Source organism: Lachnellula hyalina (assembly GCF_007821495.1).
Source record: "Lachnellula hyalina strain CBS 185.66 chromosome Unknown contig00093, whole genome shotgun sequence".
Lineage (NCBI taxonomy): Eukaryota > Fungi > Ascomycota > Leotiomycetes > Helotiales > Lachnaceae > Lachnellula > Lachnellula hyalina.
This window is the reverse complement of record NW_022157207.1, coordinates 20856-39383: the sequence shown is the minus strand read 5'-3', so window position 1 is coordinate 39383 and position 18528 is coordinate 20856. Positions and strand designations below refer to the sequence as shown.

The 18528-nt window shown below is 45.2% G+C and overlaps 4 protein-coding genes across 4 annotated transcripts; 2 read left to right on the top strand and 2 right to left on the bottom strand.

The window, feature by feature from the left end:
* Nucleotides 1–1819: 1819 nt before the first annotated feature.
* Nucleotides 1820–2942, top strand: Ephx2_0 (Bifunctional epoxide hydrolase; the record flags this gene model as incomplete). Its single annotated transcript, XM_031150053.1, has 3 exons — nucleotides 1820–1959; nucleotides 2021–2574; nucleotides 2632–2942. 3 exons carry the CDS (start codon nucleotides 1820–1822, stop codon nucleotides 2940–2942), a joined length of 1005 nt encoding a protein of 334 aa, XP_031004286.1.
* Nucleotides 2943–5912: 2970 nt separating this feature from the next.
* Nucleotides 5913–12469, top strand: DEP5 (Reducing polyketide synthase; the record flags this gene model as incomplete). Its single annotated transcript, XM_031150052.1, has 10 exons — nucleotides 5913–6111; nucleotides 6159–6587; nucleotides 6726–6768; nucleotides 6845–7153; nucleotides 7216–7423; nucleotides 7510–7633; nucleotides 7660–9994; nucleotides 10135–10783; nucleotides 10843–11055; nucleotides 11117–12469. 10 exons carry the CDS (start codon nucleotides 5913–5915, stop codon nucleotides 12467–12469), a joined length of 5862 nt encoding a protein of 1953 aa, XP_031004285.1.
* Nucleotides 12470–16754: 4285 nt separating this feature from the next.
* LHYA1_G005101 (uncharacterized protein) lies at nucleotides 16755–17031 on the bottom strand (the record flags this gene model as incomplete). The annotated part of the gene is made up of 2 exons (XM_031150051.1): nucleotides 16755–16879; nucleotides 16944–17031. 2 exons carry the CDS (start codon nucleotides 17029–17031, stop codon nucleotides 16755–16757), a joined length of 213 nt encoding a protein of 70 aa, XP_031004288.1.
* Nucleotides 17032–17137: 106 nt separating this feature from the next.
* LHYA1_G005100 (uncharacterized protein) lies at nucleotides 17138–18504 on the bottom strand (the record flags this gene model as incomplete). Its single annotated transcript, XM_031150050.1, has 3 exons — nucleotides 17138–17775; nucleotides 17899–18171; nucleotides 18288–18504. 3 exons carry the CDS (start codon nucleotides 18502–18504, stop codon nucleotides 17138–17140), a joined length of 1128 nt encoding a protein of 375 aa, XP_031004287.1.
* Nucleotides 18505–18528: the final 24 nt, after the last annotated feature.

The following is an 18528-nucleotide window of genomic DNA, read 5'->3' as shown; positions in this document are numbered from 1 at the left end:
GAGGAACCTAATAGAAAGATAGCCTTGTCCAAACTGGTCCAGGTAATTGGATCGCTCGTCACATTGGCATGGAACAAGCACCTACAACCATCGACGACAGTGTCGCGAGCTTGGTCAAGAAAGTAAGTGGTTGTCCCTATTGTATATCTAGGGAGTTCTTGCTAATAATCATCTTTTGTAGCTCGAGGAAGCTACTCGCGATAATTACTCTGGCAAATTTCTCAATGTGATTGACGGAAATGAAATTCCTTGGTAGGGGATGTTCAAGAAATCAGGCATAAGTTGTGGATTTGTATTCTAGCTCTACTGGCATAATGCCGCTCTGCTAGTTTTGGCGCGTAGGCTAGTTAATTTGATTGGAATTGACGATTATTCTGAAAAACTATACCTTCCTTGTACTGTTGCAGCTCTCTCTTACAGGATCTTTTCCATCTACTCATATAAGACTAGGTTATATAACATAAAGAAGAGTATTGCTTGATACTACTTTCTGATCGTGGATACAGTACTTATCAAATTGACTTCATAGATATGGACTTTTTCCATACCTGTTTATGTTATCTTATATTTATGATCACTTACCTAAAGCTTTAACGGGTAGGCTGGGATTTGGCGGTGTTCTTAAAGTTTCTATTATAAATTAGATAATGTCTATATAGTGGCTACGGCAACTGAAGAGAGTATGAATTCCAAAACGACCAAGCTTATGCTTTTAATTTTCTAGAAGTGAATGAATAAATCCTATTTGGGTTTTTTGAAGCCTATTCTTTCCGCTTAGACCACATAAAATGTACATAGTTATAGAGACGTCCTGTAAATCATAACCATAAGTATATGATAAAGAATTGGTGGTTAAATTATGCTTATTCCACTTAGCCTACAACCAAGGAAAATTACAAGGGCCAACGGACGTATAGAGCAATAAGCTTAGCAGGAAAACATCCCTACAGGATAAGGTATGTCAGACTTCCCGTCCGCACTTCCAAAGCAACTACCCCACATTGCATCAAGGAACATTGATAAAGATACAAGCCAAGCTTCAGCTGACGCCATCAGCCACCTACTTCAAACAAGGAAGTCTGAAACGAATAACTTACTGGGCTTATGCATATGTAGTGTATTAGAGACGTAGTTAAATCTTATGTGCATACTTTACTACTGGAAACCGGGGCATAAATAAGCATGCAGAAATTGCTATCATTGGAAGAGATACGGCTTGACAAAGTTTGCTTGAGCCTAGATTCTGACATGATGGTCGTGCAGACGGAGACATAACATTTGATGAAAAATTAACATTCACATGCATCTTAAAGAACATAGCACTAGTGATACACGTTGATTCCTAACGTCTGAAGTCCCAATTGCAGGCCTCTATCCCGGAAGAGAGGGTCACATTTCGAATCTTGGGTAGCACAGGAATAGAAGGGATAGTGATTATCGATACTAGTTGTGTACAACTACGCTCAGCTTCCGGTCTGCGGTCTAAATGGGGTTAGATTTAAGTTGATAGGAGATTCCAGGACATCTTTCTACTGCTGACTGCCGGTAATTGAAAACTTCATGTTCTTCGATGAAAGATACTAATGTGCGTAGAACTAAGCTACTACCGTGGATCTTTCTCCTCAAGTCTCCTATCTACCCGCAAGGAACTGCCGAGAATTGAAACAGCGGTGAAGGTAAAGTCTCTTCTGACTTTCACAATTCAGTTTGAGGATCTTTGAGCCCCCGGTTTCTCTCTGGACTCTATCCCATTCTCACTACGATTCATATTGACGAAAATACTCTATTCCGTCACCAAGTAAAAAGATCGATAAAAAAGATGGCTATGAATCCCCTCGTTCCAAATGATCCTAGAGTCGAGCATAAATATACTACCATTGAAGATGATATCACATATCACTACATGCTAGCAAAGCCCGAGGGCAAAGCAGCCGCTACTGTTATACTTCTCCATGGCTGGTGAGCAGCTCCACACCTGACTCCTTAAGATGTCAAAATTTCTGACTTTTCCCCCTTGCAGGCCAGATCTAGGGTTGGGCTGGCGTTTTCAAGTTCCCAAGCTGCTCTCCTTGGGTCTCCAAGTAGCCATCCCAGATATGCTCGGATATGGTCGAACCTCCTCACCCTCATCCCCTCTGGAGTATTCCATGAAGAAAACTTCAGCCCATATAGCCCACATCATCCGCGAGGTAACTAGTGAGCCTGTCATCTTAGGCGGCCATGATTGGGGAGCGTTTCTTGCTTGGCGTACAGCTATGTACCACCCCTCACTCATCTGCGGTGTATTCACGTTCTGCGTCCCTTTCTTCCCGCCTCGACCCACCGTCATCACGTTAGAACAGTTCGTCGAAGAACTCCCGGACTTCAGATATCAATTACAACTTGCTAGCCCCACTGCTGAGACTTTGGCTGGGAGATCAGAGGCTACTTTGAGAGGCTTTTTGAGTAGTATGTTTGGAGGTGTTACTTCTGATGAATTACCTGGGTTTGAGGTCTCTATCGGGCTCATCGGGGAAAGACTTGATAAGATTACTTCCACACCACTCATGAGCACAGAGATTCTAGATCATTATGGTACGTGTATCTCAATCAATATTATAACAATTGACTAACACTTTGTACCAACTTTAGTCCAAGAATATTCCCGAAATGGTCTTCATGGCCTAATGAATTGGTACCGTACCATGTCGATAAACAGCGAGGAAGAGCTCCCACTGCTTGCAAATATGTCCGGCTTCAAGTTCCAGATGCCGGGCATGATTGTTATGGCTGGTGAAGACCCTGCGTTGCCGCCGGTTATGCTTGACGGCCAAGAAATGTTCTTTGCTTCGGGGTTGAAGAAGGAAATCATACCTGGAGCGTCTCATTGGGCCTTAATTCATTTTCCTGAGGAGTCAAACAAGTATATTGAGGAGTTTGTGAAAGATGTGCTTGGGAAGTAAAGCTTGCGGGACGGAATCTATGTCACGCGCGCTAGACTCGATATGTGGGTGGTCCGTGCACTTTGAGGTTATTCCCACCTCTAGTTCACCAGGTTTCCACTTTATACTTTAGTATTCTCTCTTTATAGTTGTCATAGGCAACATAACTCGGGCTATTGATGCTCTACTATTTCGTGACAGATTCTCAATCAAATCAACTCAAATTATCACCTATTCGACACTTTGTCCGAAACATCAAGCATATCTAGGTCGGCAGAAGTGATTTCAATAGTAGACTGTATATGTGGTGTTACAACTATTCCACCACTTATTAGATCCAAAGGGAACTTGATATTTTTGACCAAGTCTTCTTTAGTAGCTCGCCACCAGATATAAAGGTCTAATACAAGGCAAGTAACTTCTCAATTCAGCACTTGATAACCATACGCGCATTTACACACTGGTCAGTTAATACATGCTAAGGCACGTGATATTATTAACCAACAGTATGTAAAGATAAGGAAGAGGACAGTCTTAGCGGGTTTTCCATATTTCTCTACGCAAGAATCGTTTGATATAGTAGCAGAGACCGAAAAAGCTACGAAGAAGCAGGCAAAAGAAATGGGAAGGCTATCGTACAAGACACTACACTGAAATTGGGGATGATATTAAGAAAGTAATTGAGGAAGAGTGTAAGAGCGAATATGAGGACCGTGTTATAGTTGATGTAGTAGTTGAAGTATCTATAGGAGAGTGTTGAGAAAGCCCCAGATTACAAGACTACCTATGTTACGCCACAGCTTGTTTCAGTGCATGAGCCTTTTGGAGTTTCCCAAAATTAAAGTCAGACCAGAAGATATAATCCTGTGGCACAGTCAGCTACTTGCCCTTGACCAGGTCATTGGTTGATTTGCCCATATAGTACGAAAAGCAAATGTGTCCAAAAAGCGAATGATACGTGTTGCGCTTCCAGTCCAGAACCAGGCTGGCGGAGATGACTTTAAACTTTGTGTTACGACGTTTTCGGCGTACACAAAGCGATTCGTAGTTTCTGGGAACTTTTGTAAGTGAAATATTCCGAATGAGCGAGAACTTTGGTGGGGCAGGAGTAAATATACTTGGAATTCTTTGTACATGCTGTTTGAATTCTGAAGCGAGAGGGGAAAAGTATGAGCCTGGAGATTTGATTAGATATTGAGTGATATAGAGGCAGAATGTATATTACTGACCAGCTGGTAGTTCTCGGTTTTGATCATTTTTGAGGATATTGGTCCCAATCTCTCCGGAAATTATCTTCGAGAAATGACATTAGTTGTCTGAGATACATAACTGCAGAGAAAAGGCTTTCATACCATGAGTACTTTGACACTAGAAATTATTTTGCTCAGCTTATATGTACCATGATTTTCTCATTAGTATTAGTTTGAAGAAGCTTACTGGAAGGGGGCCATTTCAAGGCGGAGAGTATTAGTCCAGTGTTGCAAGGCTGCTTTGGTAGCATTATACGAAGCTATAGGGCATGTCAAAAAAGGCTTCAGGTTCATGGCAAAAGAAATCGAAACCTACAGCCATATATATATGGTACAATCCCCCCAATAGAACCGATACTGACAATTGTTCCCGCGGATTCAATCAACATGCTATGAAAGTAATGTACCATTCGCATAGGTCCAAAGACATTAACATCAAACATTCTTTTAACAGATGCAACGTCGGTATCAATGGCTGTCATTGTATAGCCTAGGAAATACTTAGTCGTAAACTTTCACAAAAGCTATACTCGACTCACATATTCCACTGTAGAAGTCAAGTCAGCACACAAAATCAGTTGCAAGCATAATTTTTAATGCACTCACGCATTATTGACCAAGATATCAAGATGACCACCAGTAACAACATGTAACTTCTCCCTGAAGCTTAGTATGGAATCATCTTTTGTCACATCCAATGGGAACCAGGTGATTTTCTGGTTATCAAGATGCTCGCTAGATTCTTGTGGAAGAAGGGTAGCAATAGCATAGAGACCACGCCGACTGTATTCAAGAACAAGAGCCTCACCGATACCACCTTGGCCGCAGCTAGAAGGCACGTCAGCTGTAATTCCAGAGCGTTGATGTTGTCTACGATTTTACCCTGTGACCAAAGCGTATTTCTGCCTCTCCGACATTCTCAGTGCTTCTCTCAGATATTGTTTTGCAGAAGTTTGGTGCGGAAGTCGATAGTATTCAGAGAGGTTAGGGTAGGTCTGTAAGTGAGCGTTATCATATGCTATCTCGGGTGAAATTCAATTTCTTTAGCTCCAAGAAGTTTTCAGTGGAAGTCTTATCGCTTCACCGCTGTTTAATCTGTAAATGAAAATATGCCGATACATGCAAAGATGACTGCTTTACACAGGGGTAGTCATGGCATGGAGTTTCTGCACAAATCACATATCATGGGTGCTGACAGGACTAGGCCAATTGATCTTTTTACTTTATCCCCATAGGGCTGAGAACTTCTATGAGTTTCCTACTGGAAGCGCCATGCTGCAGCTTTGGTTTGCTTATATGCCATTCATCGGGCATCAAAACAGCCACTAGGGATTGAACATTCAGCCCATATATTTCGTGAAACAATGCACGAAATGATAAGCAATCTTACAATTTCGTTAATGTTTCCCCTTTAGGGCAATCACTACTTTCGTTGAACTGACGCTGTACCACCGCCGCGGACTTACTTCCCTTTACAAGTAGCAGCTACTAGTTTACTAGCATGTATAAGCATGTGAGAAAGTATGTCCATATTATCTTTTATAGAGAGTGAGCTGCTTTAGTTAATCATGTGACGTTGATAGAGTTCTTGAGATGATTAAGATATATTAAGTCTATTACCCAGATCCATATTCGAAATAGTTTGTGAGAATCAAAGCTAAACGCAAATTGAAGATTCACTGACGGTCGCCTTCCTATACCTCTTTCAATATTACCATCTCTTTCTTACACCCACTGAAAGATGGCAGAGAAGATTACTGGCACCAATGGCACCAATGGCTTCCACAATTCTAACGGTGTCAACGGGGTTAATAAATCTAACGGGATAAACACTCCGAATGGGCACAACTATTCCAATGGGAATGGGGCTAAAAGTTCTAACGGAATTGATGTCCTAGAACCCAGCCAAGAAGAAGATCCCATATGTATTGTGGGGATGGGTAAATCCTCCAATAGCCCAAGAGAATCAACTTGCTAATACACCTAGCTTGCCGTCTACCTGGAGGCATTCGATCTCCCTCCGACCTCTGGGAATTTTTATCTTGCAATAAGTCTGCTCAAGGCAAGGTACCTAAGGAGCGCTTTAACATCAATGCATTCTATCATCCAGATGGTAGCCGAGCCGGAGTAATGGATGCAGATGGCGGATATTTCTTGCAAGAGGATGTTCGACAATTTGAGAATAGCTTTTTCGGTATCAACAACTTAGAGGCTACTTACATGGATCCCCAGCAAAGGAAGCTCTTAGAAGTAGTCTTTGAGTGTTTTGAGAGTGCTGGAGTATCGATGGATCAAATCTCCGGAACTAACACAGGGGTTTATGTCGGCAACTTTACCGTTGATTATCTGACTATGCAGGCCCGTGATCCTGATTATATGCATCGATATAATGCTACGGGATCGGGCACAGCTATAAGTAAGTTACATATAGCTTTGCTTTGAATCTTCTAGAGCACCATGGAGCTACGTGAAAGCAGAGTCACTTGATTTTGCTGTTGTGTAGCTCGAGGCTTCCAATTTTTATTCCCGAAACCAAAAGACTAACCGCATACAGTGTCAAATCGAGTTAGCCACGTATTCAATCTCCATGGTCCAAGGTACGTACTTTCTTCGAGATGACATCTCAGATTCTCGGATGCCATGACTACTCTAACAAGTACTTATATATTTTAGTTTCACGACCGATACAGCTTGCTCCTCATCAATCTATTGTCTTCATAATGCCGTGAATGCAATCAAGAATGGAGAATGTGATGGGGCTATTGTTGCAGCTGCAAACTTGATCACTGCCCCCGAACAGCATCTTGGGACCATGAAAGGGGGTGTCCTCTCGCCGACTTCCACTTGTCACACATTTGACGCTTCAGCTGATGGCTACGGGAGAGCCGAAGCTGTAAACGCTATATATCTCAAGCCTCTCTCTTCTGCTCTTAGAGACGGCAACAAAATTTGGAGCGTTGTTCGTGGTACGGCTATAAACTCGTGAGTCTGATCATTAGCTTTTGCTCCTAAACGCGTATCACAAGCTAATAATAATGTTATAGAAATGGAAGGACTTCTGGAATCACATTACCCAGTGCTAAACTACAGGAAGCTGTAATACGCAAGGCTTATTCCGGTGCTGATCTGAGCTTCGATGATACAGATTACATTGAGTGCCACGGAACTGGCACCGCAGTTGGCGACCCTATAGAAGTCGATGGATTACAGAGCTGTTTTGGTCCCAGAAAATGGCCTTTGGTGATTGGATCGGTAAGTGATTTTTCCACACCCTTGCTGTAACGGCGTTTCGGAACCCCCCTATCAAATTATACGTCTAACTTCACTGGTATAATTAGGTCAAAGCAAATCTTGGTCATAGTGAAGCAGCCAGTGGACTTACTTCGTTGATCAAAGTAGCTTTAGCTCTAGACAAGGGGAAAATTCCACCAACATATGGTGTCAAGAACCTGAATCCCAAAAGTAAGCATCCTTTTTCTTAGCCTAAGATCCGGACCAACAGAGAAGGACTCCACTGATTTCGGAAACTCCAGTTCACCTCGAGAAGGCAAATATGAGCATTGCAATGGATCTAGGAGAATGGCCTAGAGATATTCGCCGCGCCAGCATCAATTCGTTCGGATACGGTGGTGCAAATGCCCACGCCATTGTCGAATCTCTCGAAAGCTACCTTGAAGAAACCCACGAACTAGCTCCAATTAAGTCCGCTTGTACAGCACAGGTACTTGTGCTACCTCTTTCAGCTGCATCGAAACCGTCATTGGAGACTCGCCTCAAACAGACCGAAGAGATTGTCCAACGAGGGGATGGAGACTTGGTCAAAAGTCTCGCTTTTACATTATCCCAGAAATCCCCCGGCATGTCCAACAAGAAATTCGTCTTAGCAAAGGTACGGGCAGATGGGCTTTCCGAACTGGTACCACCCGATTCGTCTGAAATTGTCGACGTAAAATCAGCGAGCCTTCCCTTCAGTTTTATCTTTACAGGTCAAGGGGCGCAATACCCGGAAATGGGCAAACAATTGCTTCATAGCAGCGAATCCTTTCTCCGTACCATCCGGGATCTCGACGGCATCTTAAAGAGCTTACCTAAGGAGACATCTCCAGAATGGACACTAGAACAAACCCTCTTGGATTCGCCGCTCACCAGCCAAATAAATCATGTCACTCGCAGTCAACCAATCTGCACGGCCATTCAAATCGGCATAGTTAACCTATTGCGTAGTTGGGGGGTCACTCCTGAGGCAGTAATTGGACACTCGTCAGGGGAGATTGCAGCAGCCTTTTCAGCGGGGTTGCTCAACGCAAAAGAGGCCATTCTTGCAGCCTACTTTCGAGGCTATGCTGTTGGGAAGCTAAAGTCAAGGGGAACTATGGTCGCTGCTGGAATGGGTCCCGATCGGGCTGAGCAATTTATTGAAGAACAGGACCTGCGGGGGAAAGTATGTGTGGCTTGTGTCAACTCTCCGGAGAGTGTCACGCTCAGTGGATCTGAAGAAGGGATAGAGATTCTCCTAGCAGAGTTACAGAAGAACAATCTGTTCGCTCGTAAGCTTCAGACCGGCGGAAAGGCTTACCATTCGCATCTGGTAAAGGAAATTGGCACTCTCTATGAGAGTCTTCTAGCTCCACACTTGGATGGCAATTCGACTCTCCGTGGGTCTGCCGTTACCATGTTTTCATCCGTTGGGTATGAGAGCGGGAAATACCTATACCTTGCAAAGCAGGCACGAAAGGCGAAGTACTGGCGAGACAATCTCGAAAACCCTGTGCAATTCAGTTCCGCACTTCAAGATCTTATCGGCGAGGGAAAAACACATCTCGTTGAGATCGGGCCTCATCCAGCTCTGAAAGGACCCGTCCAGCATGTCCGAGCTTCAATCAAAGTCGACAAAAAGGTCCTCCCATATAGTCCCACATTGGTGAGGGATCAAGATGCCGACGTGTGTATGAAGAAATTAGCAGGGAGCCTTTATCTTCATGGCCATACTTTACAGTGGCAGAATATCCAAGAATTGCCCAGACAAAATCAAGTCATATTACACAATCTCCAACCATATCCATGGGATTACTCCGCTGGTGTCCTCTGGGCTGAGTCCCGACCTTCCGTCGAGCTTAGAAACCGACAACATGTACGCCATGAGCTTTTGGGATCAGCCCATGTTGCTGGTAGCGGAATAGACTGGAGTTGGCGAAATGTTTTGCGAGTCAATGAAGCCCCTTGGTTATTGGATCACAAAGTCGAGTCTCAGATCGTTTTTCCGGCTGTTGGCTATCTCGCAATGGCTATGGAAGCCATCGCTCAAATTAAGGGCCTCAAAAGCGCCGGGTCAGAAAAGTCTGCTAGGCCTAGCACTTCTTTTGAGTTCCGGAATGTGAGCATCAGCACTGCTCTTGTGATTCAGGACGAACAAGACATGGGGACGAAAGAGATTGAGCTACACACGGCCATCTCATGGCGAAAAATATCTACCACAAGCAAATCCACAGACTGGTGTGATTTTTCGGTATCGTCGTGGGGATCAGGGCAAGGCACTCTTCACTGTTCAGGAAGTATTCGTACTGGAGCTCCATTACCCTTGAAAGGAACAATCAAAGTCCAGAATACAGACGGTTTCGAAAAGTGGCCGATGGACCGCTGGTACAAGAAGCTTGCCGGTGAAGGACTTTGCTTTGGGCCACAATTCCAGTCATTGACAAGCTTGAGTACTGACGGGGGTCGCGTCAGATCTGATGCATTATCAACTACGAATATGAAGAGGAGGGTCGGAAAGGAGACCGATACAGAGTACTTCGTACACCCAATTGCTGTTGACGCTTGCCTGTAAGTTTTCAAATCGCTAAAGTTCTTTTCAATTTCCCCGTATTGGCAATAGTTTCTGCCCTCTTTTGAAGAGATCTCGTCCTTTATACTTCCCGATCCCTCATAATGTGGCAAGACTGACACCAGACCTTGGAATTTAGGCAAGCTGGTATTATGGGTGGTACAGGTGGTAACCTAAGTACTCTCAAAGCTTTTCTCCCAGTCTTCATTTCCGAGTGTCGAATTCAATCTCTAGGGGAAACCAACAACGAAGAAGCTACAATCCACACAAATATGACCACAACAGGTTTTGCGACAAGGAGGATTGACGCTACCCTTTTAGACCCTTCAGGTAATGTGGTAGTCGACATGAAAGATGTTCGTCTATCCCTCTACACCGGTAAGATGGGAGATGTGAAACCCAGCGACAGTATACACTTGGAACGCCACCCAATTCTCCGTGTAAATTGGAAACCGGATGTTCTGAGCCTCCACCCGGGCGCAGAACCTCAGCTGGATCGATATATCGATACCTTCATCTCACGACAACAGCCTGACTTGGTCGATAACGAGACACAGGCTGCCATTGGGGCACTTCTCGACCTCGCAGGACACAGCAATCCGAGAATGCGCGTCCTTGAACTTGGACCAGACTGCGATTGCAAACCAACGAATTGGCTATCTTTGCTCCACAAAGACACATCACTTCCACGAATCCAATCCTGGAATACTGGCAGCCTGGCTGATAATGGTGATCTGACTGTGAGAAATGGAGCATCGGGTCCTTTCGATACAATTCTGGTCAGCAAGGTGGGTCTCATTATACTACCTTTGATATTGATAATTCACTGATCCTAACATCAATGTAGCTTGCCGAATCGGAGAAACTCTGGAAATATGCTCCTGAGAAGCTGATATCTCTTGTCGGTGATGGTGGTGCTATTGTCACTCGCAGAACCGACAGTGCGCTTCATAGTCTGGCTGCTGCTGAATTTGCAGTCGTAGAGGTTAGGAAGCAGATCCTTCTAGCCGTACGACGGCCAAATCACAAGTCGCTACTAGACAAGGACATTTTGATTATCGTAAGTTTCTCTACCCAAGCTAAGCCCACGCTGCTCTGATTCAATATTAACCACATTGTAGTCGGGTAATAAGCCGTCATCCGCAGTGGCCGATTTCACAAAATCTCTATCAAGTTATTTGAAGCAGACAGCCGGTGCAGCTCAAGTCAACAACGTTTCCATTGCCGATTTGGATCAAGCCTCTGTCTCTTCAAAGATGATCTGCATATCTCTTCTCGAAATAGAGCGCGAGTTTCTGGCTACCATGAGCCCGGAAGACATGAATCGGCTCCGTACGTGTACGGATATAGCCACGAATTTGTTGTGGTTCACTGGCGCCGGCATGTTAACTACCCCGGATCCTAATTTGACGCTCTCGAATGGTCTCTCTCGAGCTCTTATGCTTGAGCAACCATCGCTGCGCTTCACCATATACGATGTTGGACCCGTGGGCGTCTTGGACAACACATCGACTTTTGCGTACATGGACAGAATCCTGGCCGTATATGAGGATGTTGATGACAAGGAGTTCATCCAAGTTGATGGCCTTCTTTACACCAGCCGCTTTGGACCAGATTTCGGAGTAAATACCGAATTCAGGAGACGAATCGGAGAGCAAGAACCCATCGAAAAGGAACCCCTTTCCACAGTTGGACCGGCAAAACTCAGTATAGATAAACCTGGGGTCACCGACTCATTGCACTTTCAACAAATCCGGGAAGTAGCCACGACACCTCCAACAGGATTCATCGATGTCGCTATCAAAGCTGTCAGTCTCAACGCCAAGGATATTTACACCATGAGCGGGCACGTAGAGACAAAGACAGGAACTAGCTCTCTAGAATTTTGTGGAGTTGTGACGGCAGTGGGACCAAAAGTTGAAAACGTTGGGCTCGGCGATCGGGTTGTGGTTATGGCGCCAAACTATTTCGGAACGACAGAGAGAGTACCGGCCTGGGCTGCGCATAAAATGCTACCAGGAGAAGAGCATAGTGTTCTTTGCACGATACCCATGGCTTACTCTACCGCCATTTATGCGATGCTTGATCGGGGTCATTTGAGAGCTGGAGAATCCGTTCTCATCCATGCAGGTGCTGGTGCAGTTGGTACTGCGGCCATCAGTTTGGCCATGCGAATAGGTGCAACTGTCTATACCACTACCAGTTCCAAAGTCAAACGAGACTACCTCATCAATGAGTTAGGTGTACCGGACGCAAACATCTTCAACTCGCGTGATGCCTCTTTTGTAGACGGCATCAGGTCAGCTACAAACGGTCGAGGCGTAGATTTAATAGTCAACTCACTCATTGGAGATCTGATGCATGCAAGTTGGGACTGCCTGGCAAATTTTGGCCGTTTTATTGAGATAGGAAAACGTGAACTTGTTGACGCTGGCAAACTCGAGAGTAAGCATGATCCAACCCAGCTTCGATGAAAAGAAGCCATAGCTGACCTTCGCCCCTAAAGTGCACATGTTCTTGAAAAACACAACCTTTACGGCCTTTGACTTGACTGAGCTATATTATCATGAAGATCAGTTCTATCGGGATATCTGGATTGAGTAAGTTTCATTATAAGGCCACCCGAATATTGAGACTCTGGCTAACATATCAATAGGAAAACCAAACAAGCGCTCGAATTATACCGCTCTGGCAATGCCATACCGGGTCCTATCACCAAATTCGATATTTCAGAAACCGCGCAGGCCTTCCGCTATTTCTCAGTACGAGACAGGATCGGAAAAGTGGTTGTGTCACTTGAAAATGACGAGAGTAGGGTTTCGGTAAGTTTCGACATCTGTCTATAAAGAGAGCAGATCTAACAAGTGAAAAGGTTGCGCCTTCGAAATATCTCACGGTTCTCGACCCCGAAAAGGTTTATCTCCTTATTGGTTGTCTCGGAGGTCTGGGTCGTAGTTTGAGCCGCTGGATGATGGCTCGAGGCGCACGACACTTTGTGTTTGTCGGGAGGTCAGGCTGCGACAAGCCCAGCGCACGAGAGCTCGTCTCTCGCCTGGAAGCCGAAGGAGCACACGTTACAGTGACCAGAGGAGATGTCGCTCAAGCTGCGGATATTGTAGCGTCCGTGGAAGCCTGCAAAGCCACCGGAAAGCCTATCGGAGGTGTTGTACAGGCGGCCATGGGTCTTCAAGAAGCTCTCTTCACCCGCATGAGCCATGAAGGTTGGCATACAAGCATCCAGCCTAAATGGGCAGGGACATGGAATTTGCACAACGCGCTCGAGGGCAACGACGAAGCACTTGACTTTTTCCTTTTGACGTCTTCGGTCTCTGGTAGTGTCGCGACTGCGACAGAGAGCAATTATTGTTCGGCAAATGGATTTCTCGATGCTTTTGCTCGATGGCGCCGCACCCAGGGCAAGAAAGCTATTTCGATTGGTCTCGGCATGATTTCTGAAGTCGGTTATCTCCACGAAAACCCGGAGATAGAAGCTCTTCTCTTGAGAAAAGGTATCCAGCCCTTGAAAGAAGAGGAATTCTTGCAGGTCATCGATCTTTCCCTCAGCGCAACAGGTGGCGATACGAAAGCTACCGATGGGCGAGGATCGAAGATAGACTATGCACACATGCTGACCGGACTGGAACCACTTGGGCTTCGTAGTCTCATGGACCAAGGTTTCGATGTCACGACGATCGGCAACATGCAAGATCCCCGCTCTGCGGTTCTGTCTGCAGCATTACTGGGCAACGCAGAATCCGGTGATGCGGGTAATGCTTCCCAGGCAGGTCTAGCAAATGCACCCTCGTGGTTGAAAGAGATTTCTGCAGCTGCAGTCAAGACTCTTGTTTCGGAAACAGATGCTCTTTCGCTCATAGAGGCCGTCCTGAGAGTTATGCGCAAACGTTTCTCCAGTGCAATTCTCATGCCAGTGGACCAGATAGACAATGCAAAGCCTTTAGCGCAGTTTGGTATGGACAGTATGATTGCGGCGGAGTTTCGCACTTGGATCTGGGGTGCTTTTAAAGTCGACATTCCTTTCCTTGATCTTCTCAGTAACCAGAAATCTCTTGGAAGTCTGGCCGAATTTGCTACTGAGAAGTTAGTAGAGAAGTAGATAGCGTGGTAGTTTTAAATTCTGGTTGCTGCTTAAATAGACAATCATTTTGTAGTAAATCACTCTGAGTGGGGCTTCCATTTCCGTATTTTACCTATGTTTATACATCTTAGTAAGATTGATTCTCCAGTACCCACATGAGGGGAAATCTCTATCGAATCATACCTGAGTAGACTTGAAAATGGATGTTTAAGTATTTTGTTGCATGTCGCGTGCCCTAGAGCATGCTCTAGGGGAAAATCCTAGAGCATGCTCTAGGGGTTTCCTACAGCCGCGCGAGCTCTGAGGCATGCGATGTGCAGCAGACCTATTTAGGAAGGAGGAGTTGAAGTGAGCCTATAACAAGTAGTGTCGGGATATGCGGTCACATGACACTAGCATCAATGACTAAGCGATGCGGAGGCATAACCTCTTCGCCTTGTCATCTACACTTAGCTAAGACAACACGAATGCAATATAGGATTGAGTCAGTAGCTACTAGCTAGTGGTTGAACCACTGCTTGATACGGTACGATACCTGTGATACCAACAAGCAGGCTATATTCTCAATATCCTCCTACTTCTGAGTGTTCCTAGACTATAAAGGTGTAGCGATGACACTTGCCCCATTCTCTACGCCAATCTAGCTAGTCTTTCCATTAATGAGTTGAAAGGTTTATACTGAATCTTCTCCTTTACTGCTTTTCATTCTCATAGATCTGTGTTTTGAGCGGGAGGGTGCAGCGGGGAGAGGAGGGGGGGTGGTGGTGGGGTGTGATTTGGAGGAGATCAGTCGTTCAATCAGAAGCAACTATTTCGTTGCTCTATCAAGGCAAGGTTTGGAAAATTTGTACTGATATTCCTCTATATGCATCTTATTGGCTCCAGTTCTGGCCTCCAAATTCGACCCTACAGCCAGCCACAGCCAGTATCGTGTATAGTGCATGAGGTGTGCAGCTCTAGTTGCATTATGTGCGGCATGACCATGGGTATGTATGACTATCCAATCAGAAATGCAGAATGAGCAGTTTGTCAGTATGATCTTTTTGAGAATTCTACTTTAATCAGATCGTATTCAACGAAAGGTTGTTGGCCTCCAAATTGCAAATTGGGAAGTCAAATTTTCTGCAGGTAGCCAGGCTGGGGCGGAGACTGGGGGCGGGGTAACACAGCCTGCAAAGGCTCAAACTTCAAATATCCAATCACAAGAGGCTAAACAAATTCCTCACCCAAGTTATATGTTGAGAATTGGCCTCGCTCGATGAGATTTCGCTTGTGGATTCGGTACGGCATGGCCTCCAAATTCATGGCCTCCAAATTCATACAGTGTGGGAATAACCTCGCCCGTAGTTCTAGGCTTCAGTCCCCCCAGAAGCCTGCAGCCAAGCTTTGCCAAAATAACCCCAAAATATGCTTTATATGAGGTATAGTCAGCATATATTCTGCTTCTCGTCGTATTGTATATCAGAATTTGAGTAATATTCGATACGTTTGGGAAATATTTTGACTGTCCAATAAGAAGACGGCATCCAAGTCTCCCGTGTAGGTGTAATTGTCGAAAATTTTACTCTGGGAAAGCAATCTTCAGACCTATATGGCCTCCAAAACCGTACCACAAATTGGCTCACACACATGAGGCAATGCAAAAAGGCCTAGAAGTCTTGGCAAATGCCCACAGCGTCTGCAAGGCGCATATAGCCAATGGAAAGCTGCCAAATATCGCAAAGGAAGTGCGGCTTTTTGGAAATTCGACTCCATCGCCTGGCAATCTACGAGGCTGGCCTCCAAGTTTGCGTAATCTTGGCTTGGCACTCGGGTAGTTTTTGCCGTTCCACGCTTTGCATATATGCGTGCAATGGTTATTGCAACCAATTGAACGAGACTATATGCTACGTCTCACAGGTCAATTGTCAGGAAATCCAACTACAAATCCACTATCATGACGATCAAATGTTCAATTTAATGTTCAGTTTTTGGCCTCCAAATAAGACCCACAGTAGCTCAGATTGGTCCTTGCAACCAATTAAACGAGACTATATGCTACGTCTTATAGGTTAATTATTAGGAAATCCAACTCTTAAGTTACAGGCGGACGCATATACTGTCGCCAAGCTTGGCCTCCAAACAAGAACTATAGTACTCGAGTAGCTTAGATTGGTCCTTGCAAGTTGCAACCAATTAAACGAGACTATATGCTACGTCTTATAGGTTAATTATTAGGAAATCCAACTCTTAAGTTACAGGCGGACACATATACTATCGCCAAGCTTGGCCTCCAAACAAGACCTACAGTAGCTCAGATTAGTCCTTGCCGCTAATCAGAAACGACAGAATAAATCTACTACTCGTATAAGGTCAATTTTTAGAAATTCAATTCCATTTCTCCTCTCAGCTGCCTCATTTTATGGACCGCAAAACGCACGCCGGGATGTCTCTTCTGGCTCGCCACTCTTCTGTCAAAGAAAATATGCCCAGTCCATAAAGTCACAGCAATACTATCACGGTCTTATTTGGCAACTTTTATTCTTGGTGTATAACCTTGACCGCTGTATGGTCAGTTTCTTGCGTCCAACCACAAACGCTTGGCAATCATCCAGGGTACACCCAGCCTCCTCGGGCTTTCGTTGTGCCTCGGTATCCTTAGATACCTTTCGATCTTACCTGTTTCAAGATTCAACTGCTGATGTCGTATTATCACGATGATAGTCGCAATTATGTAAGCCGACCGGCCTGCGAATATAGTACATCAAGATTTCAGTTATTGTCTTGACCTGAGGCATTCCCCGCCAGGCTGGGTTTTGTTTCACTGTATCATCAGAATAATGGAAGCTTTGTCGATGCTGTAATGTACTTACTGCTGTTGCTGGTGCCGTTCGAGAAGATCAGGGCGAAAAAACTCTCGGCCACAACCATCCCAAAGACAAGGATATTCCGGATTCCCATGACTGAGTCTATGTCGTCTAGTCCAATGTTAGATCTAGTAATTCAAAATGTCCCCAAAAGAAAGACGAGATACCTCAGACCCTCCGCGCGAGTATAAATCTAGGATTTAATCAGCTTTAGTGACCCTTGGAGGCGTGGTGATATTAACCTTTGCACACAGGTCGCAGTTGTGCACCTTCTGTCCCTTCTTCGCCTTGCTAACACGGCGTCTAGTCGATGCCAACTCTTGGTGACCATGATTGGAGAGGTTTTTTGGGACCTCATAACGTGGAGGAGGTGGCGGAGGTGGCGGAGGCGGAGGTGCCAATGTCAGTGCTGGAGCTGGAGGCACAACGAGTGGTGGTTCCGGTGATTTTCTGGGATCGAAAGCTGGAGGTGCTTCTTCCTCTGGTGAGGGATGATACCTCCGATTGTGTTTTAAGAGTGCGGCTTTTTTTGCGAAGCCTCTAGCAAATAATTCACAGTTCGGATCGGCACAGCGTAGAGGCTTTGTATGATTCTTCTCATGACTGTCACGATCTTCAAACGTTTTGAAGCCGTCTGAGTAACGAGGGCATTCTCGATAACGACAAATGAACGCCGAATCTAGATATGTCTGCTTGAACATATGCAACTCTTGAGGGTGAATACCTTCAGGGGGGGTGTTCACAGGGCAGTCCATAAGGGTCCGCACGATATTTTGGTAGCGTTGACTAATATCGCTAAAATGCGTAGGATCGTGCTGGAGCTCCTCGTCCTTCAAGTCTGTCGAAATTTTAGAGCCAAATTAACAGATATCAGGTTTTAAAGACTTGCCTGCCGGTGCTTGGTGACTTGAACTTTCTTGCGACAAGAATTTTTGGAATGTTAAGATGTCTAGACCCATACATTGAGCCACTGGGTTCGAAGCTAGAGCTTCCAGCCGGGAATTGATCTTGTCGACCGAAGTCGTGTCGTCTAACTTCAAGTTTCTAGCACCGATGCCAGGTTCCTCCTTCCAGAACTCTCGAATTTCTTCCAACGGCTCGTCTAGTTCTTCGTCTTCAACAACGTCTCCGGATTTGGCGTACTGAAGAAGATGTTGAAACCAAAACTCATTGGCATAATGATGCAAGCCATGAAAGCCTTTAAGAACTCTGAATTCAAGCACTTGGTTCGAAACTGCAGAATCAATGAAGCAGTAACTCGAGTTCATGTAATTCAAGCATGAAAAGGCAAGTCCATAATGTGCTTCAGAAAAATCCAAAAAGGGCCCACTTGTCTCGTGAAGAACATACCTTCATAGCCCAACGATATTAGTATATTCTCCGCGTGCAGTTGAAGCAAGACCCACTCTTTAGCTGAATAATGAACGAAGTCTATGGTATTCTTCGGGCCTTTCTCGATGAGAGGCCTGCAGTGTTCCCAAAAGCTATCCACCAGCTTTGTCTGCTCGTTGAGCATGGCGCCGCCAATCTGAAGTACAACACCGTCTTTGATCTCGTGGACCTTCATGATCCGAAATGAGCAAGCAATCCA